Here is a 13,265-nt window from a genome sequence, read left to right as displayed (position 1 = left end):
TTGACAAGCTGGAATGTGTCCAGAGGAGGGCGACTAAAATGATCAAGGGTCTGGAGAACAAGCCCTATGAGGAGCGGCTTAGGGAACTGGGCATGTTTAGCCTGAAGAAGAGAAGGCTGAGAGGAGATATGATAGCCATGTATAAATATGTGAGAGGAAGCCACAGGGAGGAGGGAGCAAGCTTGTTTTCTGCTTCCTTGGAGACTAGGACGCGGAACAATGGCTTCAAACTACAAGAGAGGAGATTCCATCTGAACATTAGGAAGAACTTCCTGACTGTGAGAGCCGTTCAGCAGTGGAACTCTCTGCCCCGGAGTGTGGTGGAGGCTCCTTCTTTGGAAGCTTTTAAGCAGAGGCTGGATGGCCATTTGTCAGGGGTGATTTGAATGCAATATTCCTGCTTCTTGGCAGAATGGGGTTGGACTGGATGGCCCAGGAGGTCTCTTCCAACTCTTTGATTCTATGATTCTATGATTCTACATAAAATATGATTGAGAGTGATTCTTCACCAGGCATGGGCAAACTTTGGTCCTTCAGGTGTTTTGGACTTCAACTCCCACAATTCCTAACAGGGTACTGGCTGTTAGGAATTGTGGGATTTGAAGTCCAAAACACCTGGTGGGCCCAAGTTTGCCCATACCTGTTCTACACTGAAAATATAATCCATCTTGCAACCAGTTAAAAAAGAACTGGCCCACACGGGTTGATCAGACTGTCATGCCTGGAACCAGTTTGAGACCAGGAAGGTGATTACATTTACCATAGAACCTCACCTCTATCCCCTTTACAGGGTTCCTCTCCCCCCGCCCTCATTTCTGGGGAGATGCACATCAGTGTACCAGAGGTATACAGGTGAAAAAGGGAGATATGACAGATAGGAGCTGAGGCAATCAATTACCCCTCTCAGGAGTTTAACTAACCCCCTGCTACCCAGCCGTACATTGCAGCAGCATCTGTTATGGAATCTATAATGTGGTTCAGCAGGGGTGGGTGTCTACAATGTGCCCCACATTTTGCGGAGTCAATTTCGCTCTGGATCTGGAATACACTGGCAACTGTTACAGCACATTTTTGACAGAACTAAGACTTTTCCAGGGCTTTTTAAAAAGTCCTATATCATTCTTAATGTGCACTGTAGTACCCATTGGTGGTGTGCATTTTGTGTTCCCCATGGCTTTGAGTCATCTTTGAACTGAATTATGTGGCCAGTGTAGAAGCTCCCTAAATCATCCATCAGCAAGATGGAAGAAAGGAGATATCTGAAGAGCTTAGTACCTGTTTTCCTCTTCAAACCATTTAAAAGTGATCCCGAAGAGTCCTAATTCTCACCCAGCTGAAAGTATTATATCATTATTAAACTTCTCTTTTGGTATCCTATCAGCCACTGCTATTCCTAAGAAGTCACTTATCCATCACATTGAGGCAAAGATACATGGGGGAAACTCATTGCACTACTTGGTAATTGTGTTAGAACCCCCAAATTCCAAAATAGCAAATGAACAAGGTATGTGTATGTAAGGTAAAGGTAAAGATTTACCCCTGACATTAAGTCCAGTCGTGTCCGACTCTGGGGTGTGGTGTTCATCTCCATTTCTAAGCCAAAGAGCCAGCATTGTCCATAGACACCTCCAAGGTGATGTGGCCTGCATAACTGCATGGAGCACCGTTACCTTCCAACCGAAGCGGTACCTATTGATCTACTCACATTTGCATGTTTTCGAACTGATAGGTTGGCAGAAGCTGGGGCTAACAGTGGGAGCTCACACCTCTCCCTTGATTCAAACTTGCAACCTTTTGGTCAACAAGTTTAGCAGCTCAGCAGTTTAACCCACTGTGCCACCAGTGGTTCCTCTCTATGTGTGTCGAGTAAAGCTTTACAAAGATGCGAGATGCAAACTTTCCCAATAACATCATGCTAAGCCTTCTGACTCAGCAAAAAGTAATTGCTATAACTAGGAAACAGATTGGTCAAAAAGAAAAGCCGACTGAACAATTAGATATGGATCAAACTATGATGGAGTATTTTAAAAGATTGAAGAGAAAGATAAACAGTAAATATAACAGGTATCTGAGTCACATTAAAATATAATTGCTCATTTTATTTCAACACTGTCTTTCCCAAAAGGAATTCAGTGTAATATAAATAATCCTTCTTTGTTCCTCAACTCTATTCCCATTATGCAGCCAGTGGTCTTTGCCACTAATGTAATGACTGCTTATGATCCTCTTTAGAGGTGATTACACTTAATGCTGGTCACTGGTGGGAATAGCTTTACTAAGCTCTTAGGATAGCTCAGCAGTAGTTAGAGGTGAGAGGGCAAGAAGGCTTTCCTCCTGCCTTTGTTATAAGATGATGCTGGTATTTAATAAGAAAGGTAAAGGAGACGTCTACACAGTGTTACTTTAAAAATATGTTAAATATTTAATTGCAGTTAAACAATAGGCAAACAATTAACCTGAGGCAGGTTTAATACAGAGATAGGGGATACACATCTTTTCTCTGGCTAGAAAAAAAAGGTAGTTAGGGAGAATGGGGGCCACAAAGCCAGCCTTAGGATCCACATGCTTCTCCAGGGTCACAATTTGTCCACTCCTGTTTTAGATGATGACAACATTTTTATGCCATGTTATTCCATTTCAAAACTGTTCCAGGCAGTTTTGTGAGTATGGCTGATTGGTGTTGCACCCTATTGCATCCTTGCTGCATTTGCGCTTTAACACTATCTCCCCCTCAATAGTTTGTCACCTTGTCGTGGTGAGAGGGCTTGCACGTCCCAATGAACCAGCGGGCATAATCACCGGTGTCATGCACTCCCAGCGGAAACCGCAGGGGAGGTTCCAGACCAAGCACAATCCAAAGACCTCAACAGCGGATCAGGCAGAAGATAACATGGTAGATGCTACAATGGACGTGAAGGCAGAAGAAGTCTGCAACAGATTGAGAAGCCACCGTCACTGTGTTAACCATACCACTGGTTGGGACCCTCACTCTGTGAAGACTGTGTGTTCATCGGCTGTGCACTGACCTCCACACGTTAAAAAAAACTAATGCACAGGCATCTTCCAAGAACTTGGAAGGCTAACATACTCAGATAACGAAGGATTGCCTAAGCAAGTGTGCTGTCAACATTAATGCCACCAATACTGACTCCTATATTTCAGCCCCCATTTCATAATTGGTTCATCTATTTTATAATTTAAAATACTGTGGCCACGATAATGCTATGACAGCAAAAATATACAATGGTAGGCAGTGCCATAGACAGAAAAAAATCATGAAGAGTAGTTCCATAACACTAAATAATTTAAATAGTATGGTTCATTCTATATTTTATATAGAGTTAATTAGATCAGTTTAATGTTTGCTTCTCATAGACCGCATGGGAATTTGGTTAACCAGTTAAAATTCATGAGTAAACCACTGAACCCCTAACCCCACCCTGGCTACAGCCTTGATAGTAGGTAAACGTTTCCCTTTGACATTAAGTCCAGTCATGTCTGACTCTGGGGGTTGGTGTTCATCTCCATTTCTAAGCCAAAGAGCCAGCGTTGTCCATAGATACCTCCAAGGCCATGTGGTCAGCATGACTGCATGGAGAGCCATTACCTTCCCACCAGAATGATATCTATTGATATACGCACATTTGCATGTTTTTAAACTACTAGTTTGGCAGAAGCTGGGGTTAACAGCAGGAGCTTAGTACATGCTATAATGTTATATCAGCAAACAAACTAAAAAAATCTGACATTGAAATGGGTTTAAACATACTAGAAAAGTCATCTTCCACACATGAACACCAGAAATGGTCTATGGCTCCTCTGCTAGGGATTTTTTTTCAGAGTCCCAGAAAGAGGAATAACATGGTCCCACCCACACCACAGTCGCTCACGAATTGTCCACAGAAGAAAAAGTTATGAGATATCTATGAACCATCTTGGAGATTAAGATCATCTGGGGAGGCCCTGCTCTCGGTCCCACTTCCTTCGCAGACGTGATTGATGGGGACAAGAGACAGGCCCTACTCGGTGATGGCCCCTAGGCTATGGATCAGCCCTTCTGACCTTCAGGAAAAAACTTAATATGTAGCTTTGGGACCAAGCTTTTGACAAGTAATTGGGTCAGTGCAGTAAATCACTATGAAACAATCTTATTGGATAAATGGAACGGCCCTGGATTATGTTTTGGTTGGCATGATTTTAATGGTTGATTTTAATAATTATGGTTTTAACTGTTTGGTTTTAATTGTATTTTTTTTATTTGATGTATATGCATATGGCATCAAATTGCTGCCTATAGTAAGGCCGCCTTGAGTTCCTCTGGAGTGAGAAAGGTGAAATATAAATATGATAAATAAATAAATAATATTCATATCTGAACCGATTATTGAAGTGTTCTGAACAAAAATGGTCATTAATGAGTTATTTCCAGTGTGGGAAATATCTAATTATCACTAAGATAACTAAGCCCAATGAAAAATTCTTTTTTTTTCTTGGTATCTTGGTTTTTAAGCCTGTTCCCGGGGTTGTGGTGCTGATTCAGATAATTGCATTGGATAGACCACATCACTCTTAATTTCTTAGATATACCTATCCTGCTTTTTAACAGGTGAGCAAATGAAGACTAGTATATGGCATATGTTCCACATCTCAAAAACTAGAGATGATAGAGTGCCATTTTTGGTGTCAGAAGGTCAAATATACCCAGAAATAGGGCTAACATTTGAAGCACCAACATGTGTACTCAAAGTGGAATCAAAAACTATAATATTTTCCCATATAATGGCTGGTTTTTGAAGCTGATAATTTTTGTCTTCAGGAGAGTTATTTTAGGTAAAATGCCTTCCCGAGTTGCTGCACAGAACTAATACCATTTAGGTTCCTTAAATAATTATAAAGTAGGTATTCAGCAAAGAATTTGCTTCAGTAGTCTAGGAAACTGATCTGACCAGAGGGGATCAAAATAAAACTGCTGAATAGAGTAAACTAAGGAAAAAACTACTCAGATTTTTGAGGCAGGGGTTTAGATTAATTCTGGAATATTCCCCAGCTCCTTTCCCCCAAAGTTTGCCCCAGGACTTACAGGAAGCAAGTGGTGTGACTTTGGCTGAGTTCGGACTTTGCTTATGTAAAAGTGCTTATGTGAATGTAGATATCTTTAAATGTGGGACTAGACCAACCACATATATCGCACGGAAACGGGGTGCAACTTTAAGTACAGGTGAGGATGGTAACATCTAAGCTGCCCAATTTTCATAGAAAACCATTTTATACTACCAGGCTACTGGTTTGCCTAACTCAGCCTCTGGAATACTGACTGACAGCAGCTCTCCAAGGTTTCAGACAGGGGCCTTCTGCATTCAAAGCTAAGTCAAAGTATAGACTTTCAAGTCACCTCTTAATTTAAAGCAACCCCGTGAGACATATCACTGAGACATGTCACTGTTCCAACATCTGAGACGTATCATTGCCCCAACATCTTCTTCCCTGCTGCCATGACTGCATTTCTCTCTGGCATGTTTACAACAAGCATCAGAACTTGGGGGGTGGCCCCTAAGAAGAAGGGACTGTTGCGAGAGAGAGGGGGGGGGGTAGGCAGGTGAATAGCCAGCACCCCTTTCCTACTCCTCGTTATAATTTTAATGCTTCAGATCCCTTTCATTTCTACACCCACCATGCAACTCACCAATCCCTATTATTAGGCTAGGTCTGCATTTAATGACATGACTACTTGCCAAAATCACATATCATTTGGTTTATTCACTCTTTTCATGTGAGCCGAGGCTGCCAAAAAAATCCATCAATTATCTCCACTGTCTGTAAGCAAGAAAGAATCCTGTAGCAACAAAAAAAGAATGTGGGCTGCATGACTAAAGATACTATAGTACCCTCTTAGAATACAATGGTGTTTTTTTTTCAAGTTTATAAGTATTATGCTTTATTTATGCACATTTAATACTATTATGTACATCTGTGCAGGCAATACATAGTTCACAAAAAAGAAAAAAATGAATCAATGATTAAATATCTTTCCTTAGTGATTTAAAATCAACCCAACCCTGAGCGATACAGACACAAAGAGGGAGGGACAACAATGAGGCGCAAACAAAAGGCAAATGGGAAGCAATGTAGCAAACATAGCGCGAGTCTCTGAAAATCAGGAACTGCCCATCAGCACTCTAACCCCTGCTAAGGAAAGCAGGCACCTTAAGATAAATGCTGGAGAATCAGTTTCCAAAGGCAACAAGGAGCTAATACCCAACTAATTTTGATATTACGAAAGCATATTTAATTGGTAGCATAATCCAAAGGGAGCCATATTAGTTTGTCACAATTAAAACAAGAAGAAGCAGCTATAAAACTAACCGATGTATTATACACCATATCCTTCTATAGATCAGGGCTTCTTAAATCTTTTCCGCTCAAGACCCCTTTTAGCCCGAGAATTTTTTACATGACCCCAGGTATATAGCCATATAAAATGGGTATAAAAACCAAACGTTTGCTGATAATCAATCAGCATTTGCAAGGCTTACCAACAGGCGGATTTTTCCTTTTTTGTGGAGTACACCTCAAGCACTTTCTGCAGAGCCCACTGTAAAACCTACACGCACACTGTTGCTAACAAATTGGTGTAAAGGAACATTATTCAGAAATAACAACAACAACAACAACTTTGGGTTGTTGTGAGTTTTCTGGGCTGTATGGCCATGTTCCAGAAGCATTCTCTCCTGACATTTCACCTGCATCTATGGCAAGCATTCTCAGAGGTTGTGGGGTCTGAAACTGCTAGGCCATTCAATGCTAATCAAGGTGGTCAATTGCAACATTCACACCTACCTCAAACAGACAAGAGTTTTTTCTCCCACCCTGGACTTTCCACAGATATATAAATCCCATTTTCCTAGCTTCCAACAAACCTCACAACCTCTGAGGATGCCCACCATAGATGAAGGAGAAACATCAGGAGTGAATGCTTCTGGAACATGGCTATACAACCAAGAAAACTCACAACAACCCAGCAGTTCTGGCCATGAAAGCCTTTGACAATACAATAATAACCTTATTCTTATATCCCGTCTCTATCTGCCCGAAGGGACTCGGGGCAGCTTACACACGGCACAAGATGCCTAAAACAAAGCATAAAATTAAAACACAAAGTACAATACAATAGAATAAAACCATATAGCATATAAAATCAATTTAAAACTCAATAAAACAGCTCACAATAACCTATGGCGACAAGCTACTATAAAACACGGCCAGACTGTAAACAATAAGACAAGGGAATTGGATAATGCAAAATTGTAGTCATGGAACAAGAGCATGGGATGAAGTGCAGTGCTGTGTCATTATTTTGCTGTTGGGAAAAAATGTAACCCCAACATTTGGGGTCATAACCCACAGTTTAGGAAGCAGTGCAGTAGATAACAATCCACTTCCTCAAATTGGTGGAGTGTAATGTAAAAGTTCAGGTAATAACTGAGCACACATGGTTGGGAATGGGGTGCTGACATTGAGGTCAGAGTGGATTCAGAGGGAAGAAAATGCTGTTGGTGGCTGTTACATCCACAAACACAGGGTGCTCACAACCACCCCAGTATATTCTATCACAAAACAGGACAAAATTGTGTACAGACCAGGCATGGGAAAACTTGGCCCTCCAGGTGTTTTGGACTTCAACTCCCACAATTCCTAACTGCCTACTGATGACCATTTCCACTACCTTGGCAGCCACCACTCCACCAAAGTCAACATTGACACCGAAATACAACACTGCCTGAGCTCTGCGAGTGCAGCATTTTACCGAATGAAGCAGAGAGTATTTGAAGACTGGGACATCCGTAGGGATACCAAGGTGCTTGTTTATAAAGCTATTGTCCTCCCAAACCTGCTATATGCCTGCTAAACATGGACTGTCTACAGACATCACATGCAAACCTGGAACGATTCCATCAGTGCTGCCTCCAGAAAATCCCGCAAATCTCTTGGGAAGACAAGTGGACAAATGTCAGTGTGCTGGAAGAAGCAAAGACCATCAGCACTGACACGATAGTCCTCTGCCACCAACTCCGCTGGACCAGCCACGTTGTCCAGATGCCCAACCATCTCCCGAAGCAGTTGCTCTACTCCGAACTTAAGAACGGAAAATGGAATGTTGGTGGGCAGGAAAAGAGATTTAAAGATGGGCTCAAAGTGAACCTTAAAAACTGTGGCATAGACACTGAGAACTGGGAAGACCTGGCCCTTGAGCACTCCAGCTGGAGGTCAGCTGTGACTAGCAGTGCTGTAGAATTTGAAGAGGCACGAATGGAGGGCGAAAGAGAGAAACGTGCCAAGAGGAAAGTGTGTCAAGCCAACCCCGACCGGGACCACCTTCCACCTGGAAACCAATGCCCTCATTGCAGGAGAACATGCAGGTCAAGAATAGGGCTCCACAGTCACCTACATACCCACCGCCAGTACACTGATCGTGGAAGACTATCCTACTCAGGATGGTCTTCCAAGGGATCGCCTAAGGAAAAAGGTTGAGGGTTAAAGTTTTCCCTTGCCTGGTATAGACCTTCCCTTCCCATTTTCCTTCTGCATCAGCAGAAACTCAGAGAAAGAGATGTGATGTTGACATCTGTTCTCGGCCCCAGACAGATGGCTTCTAATGTAAGTAAAGCATGGCATTTCCATTATAACTAACAGAGAATTGCTGCTGACTTTCCACATTACTGGACCATATCGTCTGCCTTCTGAGCACACATCCCAATATGCTTTCTCCATCAGTGCCATGTGCCTATCTGCTTTTTTCTCTCTTCTGCAGGAAATGGGAGAGAACTCAGCAGAGGGACTTGACAGGAGGGTCAAGGCAGGGAAGGCATTTTCAAAGCCTCAGGGAAGCGCCTCCGGCTGCCCAAGCAACAGGTGGTCCAGCCCTACATCAGGCACTGACTGCACAGATCTGAGAACTATCAGGACCCTCGCCTCTCCTACACTTTCAGGGCAAGGCTTTCCTCTGAGAAACATTTCCCTACGGAGGCACCAATAACTAGCAAGATTCTTGGCTTAGTCCCTTTTCTTCTAGGAGGCAAAATCTACCAAGCCGCTCTGAGAAGGAAAGGGCATGCCTTACAACAGAGCTTTCCAAACTGCATCACAACACATTTGTGCCTCGGCTGCACTGTGCAGGTGTGTCGAACAGATGTATTCATCTATGTGAAATAAGCAGTAACTCAAAATTTTTGAAAGATAAATGAAAGGTTTTTCATAGATTACGTTCTTTATTCTATACATTTCATTATTACAATTTACTAATGTGTTTGCATCTCTTATAAAGGTTTGGTAGGAACCGTGGTGGTTCATTGGGTTAAACCCTTGTGCTGGCAGGACTGCTGACTGAAAGATTGTCAGTTTGAATCCGGGGAGTGGGGTGAGCTCCCATCTGTCAGCTCCAGCTTCCCATGTGGGGACATAAGAGAAGCCTCCCACAGGATGGTAAAACATCTAGGTGTCGCTTGGGTGACGTCCTTGCAGATGGCCAATTCTCTCACACCAGAAACGACTTGCAGTTTCTCAAGTCGCTTCTGACACGAAAAAAATAAGAGGTTGGTTGAAGTAGTTTTCTAGCAAAACTGAATTATTGTGTCACAAAATGATGCACGAGAAGAGACACGATTGCCACGTTTAAACATCTGAAAGGCTGTCTTAAGGAAGAGGGAGCAGGCTTGTTTTCTGCTGCCTTGGAGACTCAAGCCCATTCCACACAGCTGTGTAAAATCCACACTGAACTGGATTATATGGCAGTGTGGACTCAGATAATCAAGTTCAGATATTGTGGATTATCTGCTTTGATATTCTGGGTTATATAGCTGTGTGAAAGGGCCCCACAACGGAGCAATGGGTGTAAATGACAGGAAAGCAGATTCCACCTGAACATTAGGAAGAACTTCCTGACTGTAAGAGATGTTCAGCGGTGGAACTTGCTGCCTCGGAGTGTGGTGGAAGCTCCTTCTTTGGAAACCTTTAGAATCATAGAATCATAGAGTTGGAAGAGATCACAGTCCAACCCACAGCCATGCAGGAAAAGCACATTCATAGCACCCTTGACAGATGGCCATCCAGCCTCCAAGGAAGGCACTTCCACCACACTCCGGGCCCTTTCAGACAGGCCATGTCTCCCAGGATCTGATCCCAGGTTTTCTGTTTATCCCAGATTATCTGGCGGTGTGGACTCATATAATTCAATTTAAAGCAGAAAACCTGAGATCGGATCCTGGAATATAGGGCCTGTCTGGAAGGGCCCTCAGAGGCAGAGAGTTCCTCCACTGAACAATTCGTACACCCAGGAAGTTCTCCCTAATGTTCAGGTGGAATCTCCTTTCCTGTAATTGAACCCATTGCTCCGAGGCACAGAAAACAAGCATGTTCCCTCTTCCTTACTCCATCCCCTCAAATATTGATATATGGCTATCATGTGTCCTCTCAACCTTCTCTTCTGCAGGCTAAACATACCTCCTCATAGGGCTGTGGTTCTCAACCTGTGGTTCCCCAGGAGTTTTGGTGTACAACTCCCAGAAATCCCAACTGTTAGGATTTCCAGGAGTTGAAGGCCAAAACATCTGGGGACCCAAAAAGGTTGAGAACCACTGTCATAGGGCATGGTTTTAAAACATTAAACATATTTTAAACAGAGGCTGAATGGCCATCTGTCAGGGGTGCTCCAGAAGACAGGAGCAGAATTCAAAACGATCTTAACTGATTAGAGAGATGATTGGTCAAAACTAACAAAATGAAGTTCAACAGGGACAAATGCAAGATACTCCACTTAGGCCTTAAAAAACAAAATGCAAAGCTACAGAACGGGGGACACATGGCTCGACAGCAGTGAAAAAGATCTTGGGGTCCTCTAGACAACAAGTTAAACGTGAGCCAACAATGTGATGCAGAGGCAAAAAAAGCCAATGGGATTTTGGCCTGCATCAATAGGAGCATAGTGTCTAAGTCCAGGGAAGCCATGCTACCCATGCTCTATTCTGCCTTGGTTAGACCACACCTGGAATATTGTGTTCAATTCTGGGCACCACAATTGAAGGGAGATGTTTGCAAGCTGGAATGTGTCCAGAAGAAGGTGACTAAAATGTCCAAGGGTCTGGAGAACAAGCCCTATGAGGAGCGGCTTAAAGAACTGAGCATGTTTAGCCTGAATCATAGAATCATAGAATTGAAAGAGACCTCATGGGCCATCCAGTCCAACCCCCTGCCAAGAAGCAGGAATACTGCATTCAAAGCACCCCTGACTGATGGCCATCCAGCCTCTGTTTAAAAGCTTCCAAAGAAGGAGCCTCCAGAGAAGAAGAGAAGGCTGAGAGGAGACATGACAGCCATGTATAAATACGTGAGAGGAAGTCACAGGAAGGAGGGAGCAAGCTGGAGACTAGGACGCGGAACAATGGCTTCAAACTACAAGAAAGGAGATTCCACCTGAACATGAGGAAGAACTTCCTGACTGTGGGAGCCGTTCAACAGTGGAACTCTCTGCCCCGGAGTGTGATGGAGGCTCCTTCTTTGGAAGCTTTTAAACTGAGGCTAAATAGCCATCTGTCAGGGGTGTTTTGAATGCAACTTTCCTGCTTCTTGGCAGGGGGTTAGACTGGATGGCCCATGAGGTCTCTTCCAACTCTATGATTCTATGGTTGTGCTTTTCTTGCATGGTAGAGGTTGGGCTGGCTGTCCCCTTGGGGTCTCTTCTAACTCTAGGATTCAAAAAGTGTGTCAAGACATGTTTGCCATCAGAAGACGGAGGTTCGGGCTCAGACCAACAGACAAGGCGGACGCTCACTCTCTGAGAAGCTGAGCCATCATTTCAGGTTGACAAAGGGCTTGTCAGCCTTGTCTGCCTCTCCTCGGGGGGCTTGTCTTCCAACTTCTCCCGCTCCAAAGAGGAGGCAACAGGAAAGAAGCATCTTGGTGCCTGGAGAGGAGTCCATGCCCCGCCGCGCTCCAAGGGGTGGGAGGCGTGACAGGAAAGGCTCCGCTGGGCCAGAGAGGGGCGCTCCTTAAAGACTCCCCCCAGAAGAGAGGACCCTGCCCCGCCCCCTCCCCCCGGTCACGTGACCGCACGCCCCTGTCACTCACGCTGCTGTTGTCGCCCGTCCAGTGGACCATCGCTTGGTTGTGGATGGCGTCGCCCTTCAGGACGAAGGAGGTGCTGAGCAGGGAGGCGCCTTCCCGCAGGGGCCCCCCGGACGCGCCCCGGGTCTCCCTGCAAGCTCCCAACGCCAAGAGCAGGAGCAGGAGCGGGGCCACGCGCCACGCCATGCTCGGGGGCCTGCCTCCGTCCACAGCGCGAGGCGAGGATGCAAAGCTGGCAGGAGAAGGGAGGGAGGGAGGGAGCGTGGCGTTCCTGCGCTGCGTGGGAAACAGCGCGCCGGGTCTTCCCCGCCCAGCCCGCGCGCCCCAGCGCCGCCCCCTGCCGGCCGGCCGCCCGCTCGCTCTTCCCTCCTTGCTTTGGCTTCCTTCTGCAAGGGGCTCCCTCCTCTGCAAGGGATTGCTCCCCGCGAGCGCGCGCTCGCTCGCTCATTCAGCGGGCAGGCACAAACGCCCGCGCGCCCCTCCTTTCCCCCTCGCTAAGAAAAGAACTGCTCTGAAGGCTCGGAGCGCCCCCTGCTGGCCGCGCCCAGCCAAGCCTCGCTCGCCTCTCCGTCCCGAAAGAGAAGCGCGCCACAGGGGAGACCAAAGCCCCTTCCAGAGATTTATCATATCAGAAGTGAAGGGGTCCCTGGTGGCGCAGTGGGTCAAACCGCTGAACTTGGTGATCGAAAGGTCGCAGGTTCGAATCCAGAGAGTGGCATGAGCTTTCGCAAATGGGGAAAGGCCACCTGGAAATATGTGTATAAGCCCCAGCTTCTGTCAACCTAGCTTTTCGAAAAGATGCAAATGTGAGTAGATCAATAGGTACCGCTCCGGCAGGAAGGTAACGGTGCTCCATGCAGTCATGCCGGCCACATGACCTAGTAGGCGTCTACCAACAACACCAGGTAAAATATATCTTGTAAGCAGCTCTGAGTCCCCATATAAATGCCATAAATAAATAATAAATAAGGGCGCTCCATGCAGTCATGCCGGCCACATGACCTTGGAGGTGTCTACAGACAACGCCTATGCTTAGAAATGGAGATAAGCACTAACCCCCAGAGTTGGACATGACTAGACTTCATGCCAGGGAAAAACCTTTACCTTATCAGAAGCAAACCAAGGGTACAGTTGTAATGTCTTTTTTA

The 13,265-nt window shown here is 45.2% G+C and overlaps 1 protein-coding gene across 2 annotated transcripts in view; it reads right to left on the bottom strand.

Moving 5' to 3' along the window:
• Positions 1–12,425, bottom strand: part of SORCS2 (sortilin related VPS10 domain containing receptor 2) — a 215,843-nt gene extending 203,418 nt beyond the window's left edge. For both annotated transcript variants that reach the window (XM_060774105.2, XM_067467754.1), the window contains exon 1: positions 12,121–12,425. In XM_060774105.2, coding sequence (XP_060630088.2) covers positions 12,121–12,303 — 183 coding nt within the window. In that variant the 5' untranslated portion in view covers positions 12,304–12,425. The remainder of the gene's footprint in view (positions 1–12,120) is intronic.
• Between the last annotated feature and the right edge of the window lie 840 nt (positions 12,426–13,265).

The sequence above is a fragment of the Anolis sagrei genome, chromosome 4, assembly GCF_037176765.1.
Source record: "Anolis sagrei isolate rAnoSag1 chromosome 4, rAnoSag1.mat, whole genome shotgun sequence".
In the NCBI taxonomy this organism is placed as follows: Eukaryota; Metazoa; Chordata; class Lepidosauria; order Squamata; family Dactyloidae; genus Anolis; species Anolis sagrei.
This window is presented reverse-complemented; position numbering and strand designations above follow the sequence as displayed.